The sequence below is a fragment of the Scardinius erythrophthalmus genome, assembly GCF_964197995.2.
Source record: "Scardinius erythrophthalmus genome assembly, chromosome: 21".
Taxonomy (NCBI): domain Eukaryota; kingdom Metazoa; phylum Chordata; class Actinopteri; order Cypriniformes; family Leuciscidae; genus Scardinius; species Scardinius erythrophthalmus.
The window spans coordinates 35,626,899-35,642,133 of NC_138241.1; the positions used below are offsets into that span (position 1 = coordinate 35,626,899).

Consider the following 15,235-nt stretch of genomic DNA (forward strand, 5'->3'; position numbering starts at 1 on the left):
TTATTATTTACTTTATTTGGGTCATGGTGATGCTGGAACATCTCCGACTAAAGGCTTATTTTATTTTATTTTATTTTATTTATTTATTTTTATTTGGGTCACGGTGAGGCTGGAGCATCTAGGGCTGAAGGTTTATTTTTATTTTTTATTTAATTATTTTTTTTTTTTTTAGGGTTGCGGAGATGCTTGAGCATCTTGGGCCGAAGGTTTCTTTTATTTTTTTTTACTTTATTATTTTTATTTTATTTGGGTCACGGAGATGCTTATTATATTATTTTATTACTTTTTTATTTGGGTTGTGGTGTTGCTGGAGCATCTCAGATTTAAGGCGTATTTTATTTATTTCATTTGTTTATTTATTATTTATTTATTTATTTTTATTTGGGTCACGGTGAGGCTGGAGCATCTAGGGCTGAAGGTTTATTTTTATTTTTTATTTAATTTTATTTAATTAGGGTTGCGGAGATGCTTGAGCATCTCGGGCCGAAGGTTTCTTTTATTTTTTGATTGATTGCAAAGCATGTAAACTTTGACACCGCCACACGAACAGGCTATTAGTTAGCCTCAAACTAGAAATATGGTTTGAACTATAAATAAAAATGTTCATCACATATCCTTCTGCTTTCAGTGTAATACTCTCTGCATTACGCATCAAAACCCCCGACTGCTGAAGTCTTGGCGAAGCGTCTTTCATAAGTATCTGACGGATCTAAAAGAGACAAATGCAAGAGGTTGAGTTTTCTGAAACTCCAACTCTCTGCAGACAAAGACAAGAAAATCTCAAAGTCCTGCCTGAAATCAAGCTTAGCCTTTTGACACAGAATAAAATATGGAATCTTTCTCCTTGGAAGCTGCTTGCTGAGGTGAATTATTTATGTGGAGATTCTCCAGGAGTCGAAGCGAGAGACGCTGGAATCACAGCTGCATATTAAACAGCTTCAGCTTTCACACAAGCGGCGCTCAGAGTCTCGGCTCGAGTCCCACAGACTCTCAGCCCTCTGAACGCAGTCGGAGACGAATGACCAATCACATCAAGAACCACAGCATCACCAAGGCTGACCAAGAGCTCCGTCTACAGACTCCAGGACTCTTGTGTTGTGTAACACTAGGGGTGTCACAATATATGGCTATACAACAATACAAAAGAGTTTTAGTGTCAGTACTACATAAACTACTATATACTGTATAATGTTGAATATAATGTACACTCTCAGAAAAAAAAGTACAAAAGCTGTCATTGGGACAGTTCCTTTCAAAAGGGTTCTAAAATGTACCATTTAGGTACTAATATGTACACTTTTGGTACTAATATGTACACTTTTGGTACTAATATGTACACTTTTGGTACTAATATGTACACTTTTGGTACTAATATGTACACTTTTGATACTAATATGTACACTTTTGGTTCTAATATGTAACTAATATGTACACTTTTGGAACTAATATGGACACTTTTGGAACTAATATGTACACTTTTGGAACTAGTATGTACACTTTTGGTTCTAATATGTACACTTTCGGTACTAATATGTACACTTTCGGTACTAATATGTAACTAATATGTACACTTTTGGTTCTAATATGTACACTTTTGGTACTAATATGTACTCTTTTGGAACTAGTATGTACACTTTTGGTTCTAATATGTACACTTTCGGTACTAATATGGACACTTTTGGTACTAATATGTACACTTTTGGTACTAATATGTACACTTTTGGTTCTAATATGTACACTTTTGGAACTAATATGTACACTTTTGGAACTAGTATGTACACTTGGAACTAATATGTACACTTTTGGAACTAGTATGTACACTTTTGGTACTTATATGTACACTTTTGGTTCTAATATGTACACTTTTGGTACTAATATGTACACTTTTGGAACTAGTATGTACACTTTTGGTACTTTTATGTACACTTTTGGTTCTAATATGTACACTTTTGGTACTAATATGTACACTTTTGGTACTAATATGTACACTTTTGGAACTAGTATGTACACTTTTGGTACTAATATGTACACTTTTGGTACTAATATGTACACTTTCGGTACTAATATGTACACTTTTGGTACTAATATGTACACTTTTGGTACTAATATGTACACTTTTGGTACTAATATGTACACTTTTGGTACTAATATGTACACTTTTGGTACTAATATGTACACTTTTGGTACTAATATGTACACTTTTGGTTCTAATATGTACACTTTTGGTACTAATATGTACACTTTTGGTACTAATATGTACACTTTTGGTTCTAATATGTAACTAATATGTACACTTTTGGAACTAATATGGACACTTTTGGAACTAATATGTACACTTTTGGAACTAGTATGTACACTTTTGGTTCTAATATGTACACTTTTGGTACTAATATGTACACTTTTGGTACTAATATGTACACTTTTGATACTAATATGTACACTTTTGGTTCTAATATGTAACTAATATGTACACTTTTGGAACTAATATGGACACTTTTGGAACTAATATGTACACTTTTGGAACTAGTATGTACACTTTTGGTTCTAATATGTACACTTTCGGTACTAATATGTACACTTTCGGTACTAATATGTACACTTTTGGTACTAATATGTACACTTTTGGTACTAATATGTACACTTTAGGTACTAATATGTACACTTTTGGTACTAATATGTACACTTTTGGTACTAATATGTACACTTTTGGTACTAATATGTACACTTTTGGTACTAATATGTACACTTTTGATACTAATATGTACACTTTTGGTTCTAATATGTAACTAATATGTACACTTTTGGAACTAATATGGACACTTTTGGAACTAATATGTACACTTTTGGAACTAGTATGTACACTTTTGGTTCTAATATGTACACTTTCGGTACTAATATGTACACTTTCGGTACTAATATGTAACTAATATGTACACTTTTGGTTCTAATATGTACACTTTTGGTACTAATATGTACTCTTTTGGAACTAGTATGTACACTTTTGGTTCTAATATGTACACTTTCGGTACTAATATGGACACTTTTGGTACTAATATGTACACTTTTGGTACTAATATGTACACTTTTGGTTCTAATATGTACACTTTTGGAACTAATATGTACACTTTTGGAACTAGTATGTACACTTGGAACTAATATGTACACTTTTGGAACTAGTATGTACACTTTTGGTACTTATATGTACACTTTTGGTTCTAATATGTACACTTTTGGTACTAATATGTACACTTTTGGAACTAGTATGTACACTTTTGGTACTTTTATGTACACTTTTGGTTCTAATATGTACACTTTTGGTACTAATATGTACACTTTTGGTACTAATATGTACACTTTTGGAACTAGTATGTACACTTTTGGTACTAATATGTACACTTTTGGTACTAATATGTACACTTTCGGTACTAATATGTACACTTTTGGTACTAATATGTACACTTTTGGAACTAGTATGTACACTTTTGGTACTAATATGTACACTTTTGGTACTAATATGTACACTTTTGGTACTAATATGTACACTTTTGATACTAATATGTACACTTTTGGTTCTAATATGTAACTAATATGTACACTTTTGGAACTAATATGGACACTTTTGGAACTAATATGTACACTTTTGGAACTAGTATGTACACTTTTGGTTCTAATATGTACACTTTCGGTACTAATATGTACACTTTCGGTACTAATATGTAACTAATATGTACACTTTTGGTTCTAATATGTACACTTTTGGTACTAATATGTACTCTTTTGGAACTAATATGTACACTTTCGGTACTAATATGGACACTTTCGGTACTAATATGGACACTTTTGGTACTAATATGTACACTTTTGGTTCTAATATGTACACTTTTGGAACTAATATGTACACTTTTGGAACTAGTATGTACACTTGGAACTAATATGTACACTTTTGGAACTAGTATGTACACTTTTGGTACTTATATGTACACTTTTGGTTCTAATATGTACACTTTTGGTACTAATATGTACACTTTTGGAACTAGTATGTACACTTTTGGTACTTTTATGTACACTTTTGGTACTTTTATGTACACTTTTGGTACTAATATGTACACTTTTGGAACTAGTATGTACACTTTTGGTACTAATATGTACACTTTTGGTACTAATATGTACACTTTCGGTACTAATATGTACACTTTTGGTACTAATATGTACACTTTTGGAACTAGTATGTACACTTTTGGTACTAATATGTACACTTTTGGTACTAATATGTACACTTTTGGAACTAGTATGTACACTTTTGGTACTTTTATGTACACTTTTGGTTCTAATATGTACACTTTTGGTACTAATATGTACACTTTTGGTACTAATATGTACACTTTTGGAACTAGTATGTACACTTTTGGTACTAATATGTACACTTTTGGTACTAATATGTACACTTTTGGTACTAATATGTACACTTTTGGTTCTAATATGTACACTTTCGGTACTAATATGTACACTTTTGGTACTAATATGTACACTTTTGGTACTAATATGTACACTTTTGGAACTAGTATGTACACTTTTGGTACTAATATGTACACTTTTGGAACTAGTATGTACACTTTTGTTTCTAATATGTACACTTTCGGTACTAATATGTACACTTTTGGAACTAGTATGTACACTTTTGGTACTAATATGTACACTTTTGGAACTAGTATGTACACTTTTGGTTCTAATATGTACACTTTTGGTACTAATATGTACACTTTTGGTACTAATATGTACACTTTTGGTACTAATATGTACACTTTTGGTACTAATATGTACACTTTCGGTACTAATATGTACACTTTTGGTACTAATATGTACACTTTTGGTACTAATATGTACACTTTAGGTACTAATATGTACACTTTTGGTACTAATATGTACACTTTTGGTACTAATATGTACACTTTTGGTACTAATATGTACACTTTTGGTACTAATATGTACACTTTTGATACTAATATGTACACTTTTGGTACTAATATGTACACTTTAGGTACTAATATGTACACTTTTGGTACTAATATGTACACTTTTGGTACTAATATGTACACTTTTGGTACTAATATGTACACTTTTGGTACTAATATGTACACTTTTGATACTAATATGTACACTTTTGGTTCTAATATGTAACTAATATGTACACTTTTGGAACTAATATGGACACTTTTGGAACTAATATGTACACTTTTGGAACTAGTATGTACACTTTTGGTTCTAATATGTACACTTTCGGTACTAATATGTACACTTTCGGTACTAATATGTAACTAATATGTACACTTTTGGTTCTAATATGTACACTTTTGGTACTAATATGTACTCTTTTGGAACTAGTATGTACACTTTTGGTTCTAATATGTACACTTTCGGTACTAATATGGACACTTTTGGTACTAATATGTACACTTTTGGTACTAATATGTACACTTTTGGTTCTAATATGTACACTTTTGGAACTAATATGTACACTTTTGGAACTAGTATGTACACTTGGAACTAATATGTACACTTTTGGAACTAGTATGTACACTTTTGGTACTTATATGTACACTTTTGGTTCTAATATGTACACTTTTGGTACTAATATGTACACTTTTGGAACTAGTATGTACACTTTTGGTACTTTTATGTACACTTTTGGTTCTAATATGTACACTTTTGGTACTAATATGTACACTTTTGGTACTAATATGTACACTTTTGGAACTAGTATGTACACTTTTGGTACTAATATGTACACTTTTGGTACTAATATGTACACTTTCGGTACTAATATGTACACTTTTGGTACTAATATGTACACTTTTGGAACTAGTATGTACACTTTTGGTACTAATATGTACACTTTTGGTACTAATATGTACACTTTTGGTACTAATATGTACACTTTTGATACTAATATGTACACTTTTGGTTCTAATATGTAACTAATATGTACACTTTTGGAACTAATATGGACACTTTTGGAACTAATATGTACACTTTTGGAACTAGTATGTACACTTTTGGTTCTAATATGTACACTTTCGGTACTAATATGTACACTTTCGGTACTAATATGTAACTAATATGTACACTTTTGGTTCTAATATGTACACTTTTGGTACTAATATGTACTCTTTTGGAACTAGTATGTACACTTTTGGTTCTAATATGTACACTTTCGGTACTAATATGGACACTTTTGGTACTAATATGTACACTTTTGGTACTAATATGTACACTTTTGGTTCTAATATGTACACTTTTGGAACTAATATGTACACTTTTGGAACTAGTATGTACACTTGGAACTAATATGTACACTTTTGGAACTAGTATGTACACTTTTGGTACTTATATGTACACTTTTGGTTCTAATATGTACACTTTTGGTACTAATATGTACACTTTTGGAACTAGTATGTACACTTTTGGTACTTTTATGTACACTTTTGGTTCTAATATGTACACTTTTGGTACTAATATGTACACTTTTGGAACTAGTATGTACACTTTTGGTACTAATATGTACACTTTTGGTACTAATATGTACACTTTCGGTACTAATATGTACACTTTTGGTACTAATATGTACACTTTTGGAACTAGTATGTACACTTTTGGTACTAATATGTACACTTTTGGTACTAATATGTACACTTTTGGAACTAGTATGTACACTTTTGGTACTTTTATGTACACTTTTGGTTCTAATATGTACACTTTTGGTACTAATATGTACACTTTTGGTACTAATATGTACACTTTTGGAACTAGTATGTACACTTTTGGTACTAATATGTACACTTTTGGTACTAATATGTACACTTTTGGTACTAATATGTACACTTTTGATACTAATATGTACACTTTTGGTTCTAATATGTAACTAATATGTACACTTTTGGAACTAATATGGACACTTTTGGAACTAATATGTACACTTTTGGAACTAGTATGTACACTTTTGGTTCTAATATGTACACTTTCGGTACTAATATGTACACTTTCGGTACTAATATGTAACTAATATGTACACTTTTGGTTCTAATATGTACACTTTTGGTACTAATATGTACTCTTTTGGAACTAGTATGTACACTTTTGGTTCTAATATGTACACTTTCGGTACTAATATGGACACTTTTGGTACTAATATGTACACTTTTGGTACTAATATGTACACTTTTGGTTCTAATATGTACACTTTTGGAACTAATATGTACACTTTTGGAACTAATATGTACACTTGGAACTAATATGTACACTTTTGGAACTAGTATGTACACTTTTGGTACTTATATGTACACTTTTGGTTCTAATATGTACACTTTTGGTACTAATATGTACACTTTTGGAACTAGTATGTACACTTTTGGTACTAATATGTACACTTTTGGTACTAATATGTACACTTTCGGTACTAATATGTACACTTTCGGTACTAATATGTACACTTTTGGTACTAATATGTACACTTTTGGTTCTAATATGTACACTTTTGGTACTAATATGTACACTTTTGGTACTAATATGTACACTTTTGGAACTAGTATGTACACTTTGGTACTAATATGTACACTTTTGGAACTAGTATGTACACTTTTGGTACTAATATGTACACTTTTGGAACTAGTATGTACACTTTTGGTACTAATATGTACACTTTTGGTTCGAATATGTACACTTTTGGTACTAATATGTACACTTTTGGTACTAATATGTACACTTTCAGTACTAATATGTACACTTTTGGTACTAATATGTACACTTTTGGTACTAATATGTACACTTTTGGTTCTAATATGTACACTTTCAGTACTAATATGTACACTTTTGGTACTAATATGTACACTTTTGGTACTAATATGTACACTTTTGGAACTAGTATGTACACTTTTGGTACTAATATGTACACTTTTGGAACTAGTATGTACACTTTTGGAACTAGTATGTACACTTTTGGTTCTAATATGTACACTTTCGGTACTAATATGTACACTTTTGGTACTAATATGTACACTTTTGGGCGGCAGTGGCTCAGTGGTTCATGTAGATTGTCTACAAACCGAGAGGTTGGTGGTTCAATCCCCGGTTCCACCTGACCAAGTGTCGAGGTGTCCATGAGCAAGACACCTAACCCCAGCTGCTCCCGACGAGCTGGATGGCGCCTTGCATGGCTGACACCGCCGTCGGTGTGTGAATGAGTGAGTGAATGGGTGAATGTGAGGCTATGTAAAGCGCTTTGGTGGCCATAGGTCTGTGAAAGCGCTATATAAATGCAGTCCATTTACCATTACCATTTACTTTTGGTACTAATATGTACACTTTTGGAACTAGTATGTACACTTTCGGTACTAATATGTACACTTTTGGTACTAATATGTACACTTTTGGAACTAGTATGTACACTTTTGGTACTAATATGTACACTTTTGGTACTAATATGTACACTTTCAGTACTAATATGTACACTTTTGGTACTAATATGTACACTTTTGGTACTAATATGTACACTTTCGGTACTAATATGTACACTTTTGGTACTAATATGCACTCTTTAGGTACAAAGGTGTAGCTTTTGAAAATGTTTCGCCAGTGACAGCTATTGTACCTTTTCTGAGAGTGTATAATAATGCAATGGGGGAATATTTGTAACAATATGGTGTAACATTATCAGGACCCACAAATATTCCCCCATTGCATTATTATACATTATATTCAACATTATATATAGTAGTTTATGTAGTACTGACACTAAAACTCTGAAAACTTGAATTTTTATTTTGTGTGAACTATACACAATAAATATGGTCACTATCCACGATACATATGGTTGTATTTTTTTATTGCCATATATTGTAATAATATCATATCGTGAGTTCAGTATCGTGATATGTATCGAATCGTGACATGAGGGCATCGTTACACTTCTAGTTGACACATTTCACTTTTAAAACTGATCTGAGACCAGAGAAAAAAAATGGCTTTCCAAGTTGCAAGCAACTCCTATTTTAAGACTCATGAGATCATTGGGTTTTCTTGTGTTTATGAACTCTTCTTCTTGTTGGAAAAGTAGCATATAAGTCAGTATTGTTGATGATTTAACACTGGAGTGAAAGTCATGATGTTCTGTTTCCAGAAGCCTCATCACGCTCTCAGCACACACTCATCGAGTGTCAAAGGAAACCTTCCTGTGATCTACACACTCTTTCACCAGATGGTTACCGCATAAACGCCACATGAATATGCAAAGATATCTGATATATGCCCTCAGCACCCGTTCAGGAGGACACTGGGAGAGTTGGGGAAAACACGCTGTTACTTCACCAAACTTTACGCTGCAAGTGAAAGTGGATGAAATGAAATGCCCTTTTTCCCAGTGAAGGAGGTTTGTGTACGCCCAGCTGGCCAATCAGGATTTAGGAAGTAGTTTCTGAAGAAAAGAGGACGTCATTTTCTTTTTTTAATGTCAACTTTCTGCTGAGTCAGCAAAACAAAAATGAGGACCAGTGTATTTTGTTTTCATCATACTTTTAATGAGATATTTAAAAAAGCCTCAGAACAGGTAAGAAGTTTCTATTTTACTTTAATTTATTAATATATTTTATTTTAGTTTTATTTTATTTGTATTTTTTTATTTTTTTTTATTTACAGTCTTGTGCTGAATTTTTTATTTTATTTTATGTTTTATCTACTGTCTCGGCCTGAAGTTTTGTTTTATTTTTTTATTTATCTACTTTCTCAGGCTGAAGTTTTATTTTATTTCATTTCTGTCTTGTGCTGAAGTTTTATTCTATTGATTTTTTTATTTATCTACTGTTTTGGGCTGGAGTTTTATTTTAGATATTTAATTTATTGTCTTGGGCTGAAGTTTTTATTTAATTTACTTAAATTGTTTATTTATCTTCTTTCTCGGGGTGAAGTTTTTTATCCATCTACTGTTTTGTGCTGAAGTGTTGTTTTATTCATTTTTATTTAGTTTTTACTCTCTGGCTGAAGTTTTACTTTACTTTACTTTACTTTAAGGGTTAGTTCAGGATTTTAGACATGAATCTCTATAGCTTCCCCATAAGCAGTGTGGTGCATTGACCATGACTTACCCCCGACAGCGTCCTGTGAGCCGAGCTCCGGTCCAGTTTTGGTCAAGATGAAATTAGTCCGGCAAGTTTGCTGGGGTCACGCCAATAAAGCTTTTTTCTTCTCAAATCAATATGTGTTCAAAAGAGTGATATATTTGCGTCACTAAAACGTTGTCTATGGAGAGGTCAGACCTCGTAATGGCTTGGCACTATTTTCTCCCCTGTCATAACACTGCGCGCTGCCGCTATCTACAGCCAGCTGCGAGCTGCGCAGGCGCACACCACTTTTTCAGTTGTTCGGCAGTGTTTACAGCAGTGTTTACGTGCTCAGAACAGCTACACGAACGAGCTAACATAGCTACTCACCAAGAGCGATCAGTTTGTACAAGCTTTGTAGAAAATGGTGCGGACTTGTGACTATCCGGACTGTACAAACAAAGATGTGGCGCTTTCTCCTCACACATTTCAAAGATTTCCTGTGGCAGATGTTGCTCTGAGGCGACTTTGGCTCATTGCTCTGGGCTTCAATGTGAACTCCAAATTGGCGAAGATAAAGAAGCTATCCTTTTGATATCCTAAAAGATATCCTTTTGGCTGTGTGTCGAAGTCAATGTTGTCATCGTCGCTGCTGTAGTCAGACATGTTATCGTTCTCTTTACGCGCTGTAAACAAAGTGACACGTGCGCGGCTCGCAGCTGGCTGTAGATAGCGGCAGCGCGCAGGGTTATGACGGGGGAGAAAATAGTGCCAAGCCATTACGAGGTCTGACCTCTCCATAGACAGCGGTTTTGTGACGCAAATATATCACTCTTTTGAACACATATTGATTTGAGAAGAAAAAAGCTTTATTGCCGTGACCCCAGCAAACTTGCCGGACTAATTTCATCTTGACCAAAACTGGACCGGAGCTCGGCTCACAGGACGCTGTCGGGGGTAAGTCATGGTCAATGCACCACACTGCTTATGGGGAAGCTATAGAGATTCATGTCTAAAATCCTGAACTAACCCTTTAACACAATCCAATCTGACTTTAACACAACACAATCTGATGAACTTTATACGGGTCATAAATTCGATTTTGGACTGATGACATCATGCATGTGAGTCCCACCCTTCATGTTCTTCTCTTGTTGAATATCCCATTTGTTAATGTGTCACATTATTAATAACAAATGTTAGCCTCTTAAAGTGTGTAATAATGACTGTTTCCAAACAGTTCTTCAGGCGATCTCACTCAAACCCACAGCATGAATAATCTCCAGGTCATTAAAAGTGTTTCCCTGGCCTGACGGTTCCAATTTCACCACAGCATCTTAAACGATAAATATTTGTGCTTGTCTAATTCCTCCATCAATGCAAATCCACTATTAAAACCACAGCAAGACGACTGAGTCAGACTCATCAGAATAATCACTCACTTCCCCATATGAAAGTTGTATCTAATTGTATATACAATGAATTGTATCGAAAATACACGATTAGTAGAATCAAATGTTAATGATATTAACACTGATTAGATTTAGCTGACATCTGCAAAGTGAAAATATTGGTCAATATATTGACCAAAAGCGAAGATTTGACCAAGAAAGGGAACTTACCAGAAACCGACAGCCGTCAATCCGGTTCCTCTGAACCGAGTCTGCACAGTCTCGCATGTTGTTCTGTGAACAAACACCATTAAGCTTCAGCTCATTAACATATTCATCAATAAACATGACCTCACCCTTTCTGCACCGGATGAAACAACAAAAATAGGCCAAGTTGAAAAGCATTAAATGTTTTTAGGAAATCGTGGTTCACACACAAACCTGAACTTGAAACTGAACCCTCACCTGAATCAGAAAGCCGGACACTTGCGCGGGACTCCATCCTTCACACTGTTCCCGGGTCGGTAAACTCATCCTGGATCGGTTAAACCCGTCTGAATCCGCTCAGAGGACAACACACACTCAGGAGAGGCTTCACTGCCAGTGTGAGGCAAGCTTTTGCAACATGGGAAGTTCCTCTAGCTCTCGATGATGGTAACTGACCCCTACATGAAATGCTTTTCTCACACTTCTCTCTGCGGTGATGAATTCATTCTCATAGGTAATGCGAACGAAGCCACAAGCCCTCGATTTATCTTCACGTGTGATTTTAGGGCCACTATAAAAGCGTGAACGTTCTGCTTTTTTAATGAACGTCCTGCTCTGTGTGGGAAATCGCTGTTTGCACAAACCAAAAGGGAAATGAAAGATTAAATGAGAACACATTTTCTCCATATATAGACCGGATATAGCTGTTACATATGTGAGGGTGTTTTAGTCAAAAGTTTGGTTACATGCATGGTTGTTTCTCACTTCCATAAGTTATCATATTTTTTGTTCTTTTTTTTTATTATTGTCTAAAATATTGATTTTCAGTTGTCAGATTGGATCAGGTTGTCACATTTAAAATGTGTTTTATTCATTTTATGCTTATACAGTCAAACCAAAAACTATTCAGACACCAGATATAATTTTTGATATTTTTTTACTAGTGGGTGCAGGACATTATAGTTCATTTATGGGTTACACTTTATTTCAATAGTCCACTTTAGTCATTCTGCTGACTATAAGTAACTTTGCAACTACATGTCAACTAACTCCCATTAGAGTATTAGCAGACTGTTTGGTTATGGTTAGAGTTAGGAGAATAAGTTGACTTGTAGTTGCAGTTAGTCAGTAGAATATCTGTTGGGGGATCAACAACACAATAAAGTGTTAGCAGATATACAGTCTCGTTAACATGCAAAGTTACTTATAGTCAGTAAAATGTCTAAAGTGGACTATCGAAATAAAGTGTTACCCATTTATGTAAGTGAGGAGAGCAAAATAAAGTAAACTGTGACATATTATACCCAAAAACTCTTCATACAGTGACTACCAGTAAAATGTATAAAGATTTGGGACCAAAAATGATTCGGACACTTTGACCTGATCATGTTTTGCTGAAGTGTTTCTTCTTTAATTGCTAATGTGACCTTTTTACACACAGACTGAACACAGTGAAGCATTGCTTGGTGATTGGTTGAGCTAAACTGGTATTATCTAATTGTGTATTTAAATTTAACAGCGACAGATATTCAACATAATTCATTTGTGGACGAAACCAGTGAAATATCAACTGAGTTCTTGTCATATTTACCATTTTCTAAACTACAGCGAATAAACTGATAATGTGAGAAATGTTGAAGGTTTGAATACATTTTGGTTTGTATTTTATTACTTATTTTTGTACTATTTTATGCTTTTTATATTTATTCTCACTAAATGGCCCGTATTAGGTTTCCAATCTGACATATTTACATATTATGTGACAACATGCTCTATTGGTGCTCTATTGGTCAACACGACGCATGACGACTAGCCCCGCTCTCCTCTTGTACACACAGCACGTAATGGAAAACAGTGATAGGTTGTGGTAAATAAAAAAATATATCCATGCTCTCTTTTAGATGGGCTTTGCATTTAAGTTTTTTTTTCAGGTCGTGTTTGCATGTGGTTCTGCGCTCTGGTGCTTTTTATAACATTTGTCATTTCCTATTTAAACAGTTGCAAAATCATTTAGTAGAGCGTAGAATGTAATCAGAGGATATTTGGCATTGCATTATCTACTTTAACACAGAATTACCACAGAATACTTAAGTTTCTGCTTCCTTTAATGTTTATTAATCAATAAGCTTCAGTTTTGTCTTGAAGATACAAGACCATGCCTGCTTCACAAAGATGAGATACAATAAGCTCAAATGAACTTGCTGCATCTGAAGAATGACTCATTTGGAAAGTTCTCTGCGGTGATTAAAAAGGTCTTAAAAGTCTGAATTCGCCTTTAAACAAATTAAAGGGATCTTTCACCCAAAAATGAAAATTAGCCCATGATTTACTCACCCTGAAGTCATCCTAGGTGTATATGACTTTCTTCTTTCAGACAAAGGGGAAGCTAAGCTGCTGGAGGCTAGTTATTTTAGTCAATAAAGTTTTATTAAATATGGATATTTTTCTTACACCAATGCATCGCTTCACTTCAGAAGACCTTTATTAACCCCCGGAGAGCCGCGTCGAACACTTTATGTACTTTTAGGTTGGATAGATGCACTTTTATGATGATAGATGCACTTTTATAATGGATAGATGCACTTTTATGATGATAGATGCACTTTTACGATGGATAGATGCACTTTTATGATGATAGATGCACTTTTATGATGGATAGATGCACTTTTAGGATGGATAGATGCACTTTACGATGGATAGATGCACTTTTATGATGATAGATGCACTTTTATGATAGATGCACTTTTATGATGGATAGATGCACTTTTATGATGAATAGATGCACTTTTATCATGGACAGATGCACTTTTATGATGGACAGATGCACTTTTATGATGGATAGATGCACTTTTATCATGGATAGATGCACTTTTATGATGGACAGATGCACTTTTATGATGGATAGATGCACTTTTATGATGGATAGATGCACTTTTATCATGGACAGATGCACTTTTATGATGAACAGATGCACTTTTATGATGGATAGATGCACTTTTATCATGGATAGATGCACTTTTATGATGATAGATGCACTTTTATGATGGATAGATGCACTTTTATGATGATAGATGCACTTTTATAATGGACAGATGCACTTTTATGATGAATAGATGCACTTTTATGATGATAGATGCACTTTTATCATGGATAGATGCACTTTTATGATGATAGATGCACTTTTATAATGGACAGATGCACTTTTATGATGGATAGATGCACTTTTAGGATGGATAGATGCACTTTACGATGGATAGATGCACTTTTATGATGGATAGATGCACTTTTATGATGATAGATGCACTTTTATGATGATAGATGCACTTTTATCATGGATAGATGCACTTTTATGATGATAGATGCACTTTTATGATGATAGATGCACTTTTATGATGGATAGATGCACTTTTATGATGGATAGATGCACTTTGATGATAGATGCACTTTTATGATGGACAGATGCACTTTTATGATGGATAGATGCACTTTTAGGATGGATAGATGCACTTTACGATGGATAGATGCACTTTTAGGATGGATAGATGCACT

General features: G+C 33.8%; 1 protein-coding gene across 3 annotated transcripts in view; it reads right to left on the reverse strand.

Moving 5' to 3' along the window:
- blnk (B cell linker) overlaps nucleotides 1–12,373 on the reverse strand; it is a 36,904-nt gene extending 24,531 nt beyond the window's left edge. For all 3 annotated transcript variants that reach the window (XM_081350790.1, XM_081350788.1, XM_081350789.1), the window contains exons 1-2: nucleotides 11,945–12,373; nucleotides 11,711–11,773 (exon numbers count right to left, since the gene is read on the reverse strand). In XM_081350790.1, coding sequence (XP_081206916.1) covers nucleotides 11,711–11,773; nucleotides 11,945–12,013 — 132 coding nt within the window. In that variant the 5' untranslated portion in view covers nucleotides 12,014–12,373. The remainder of the gene's footprint in view (nucleotides 1–11,710; nucleotides 11,774–11,944) is intronic.
- Between the last annotated feature and the right edge of the window lie 2,862 nt (nucleotides 12,374–15,235).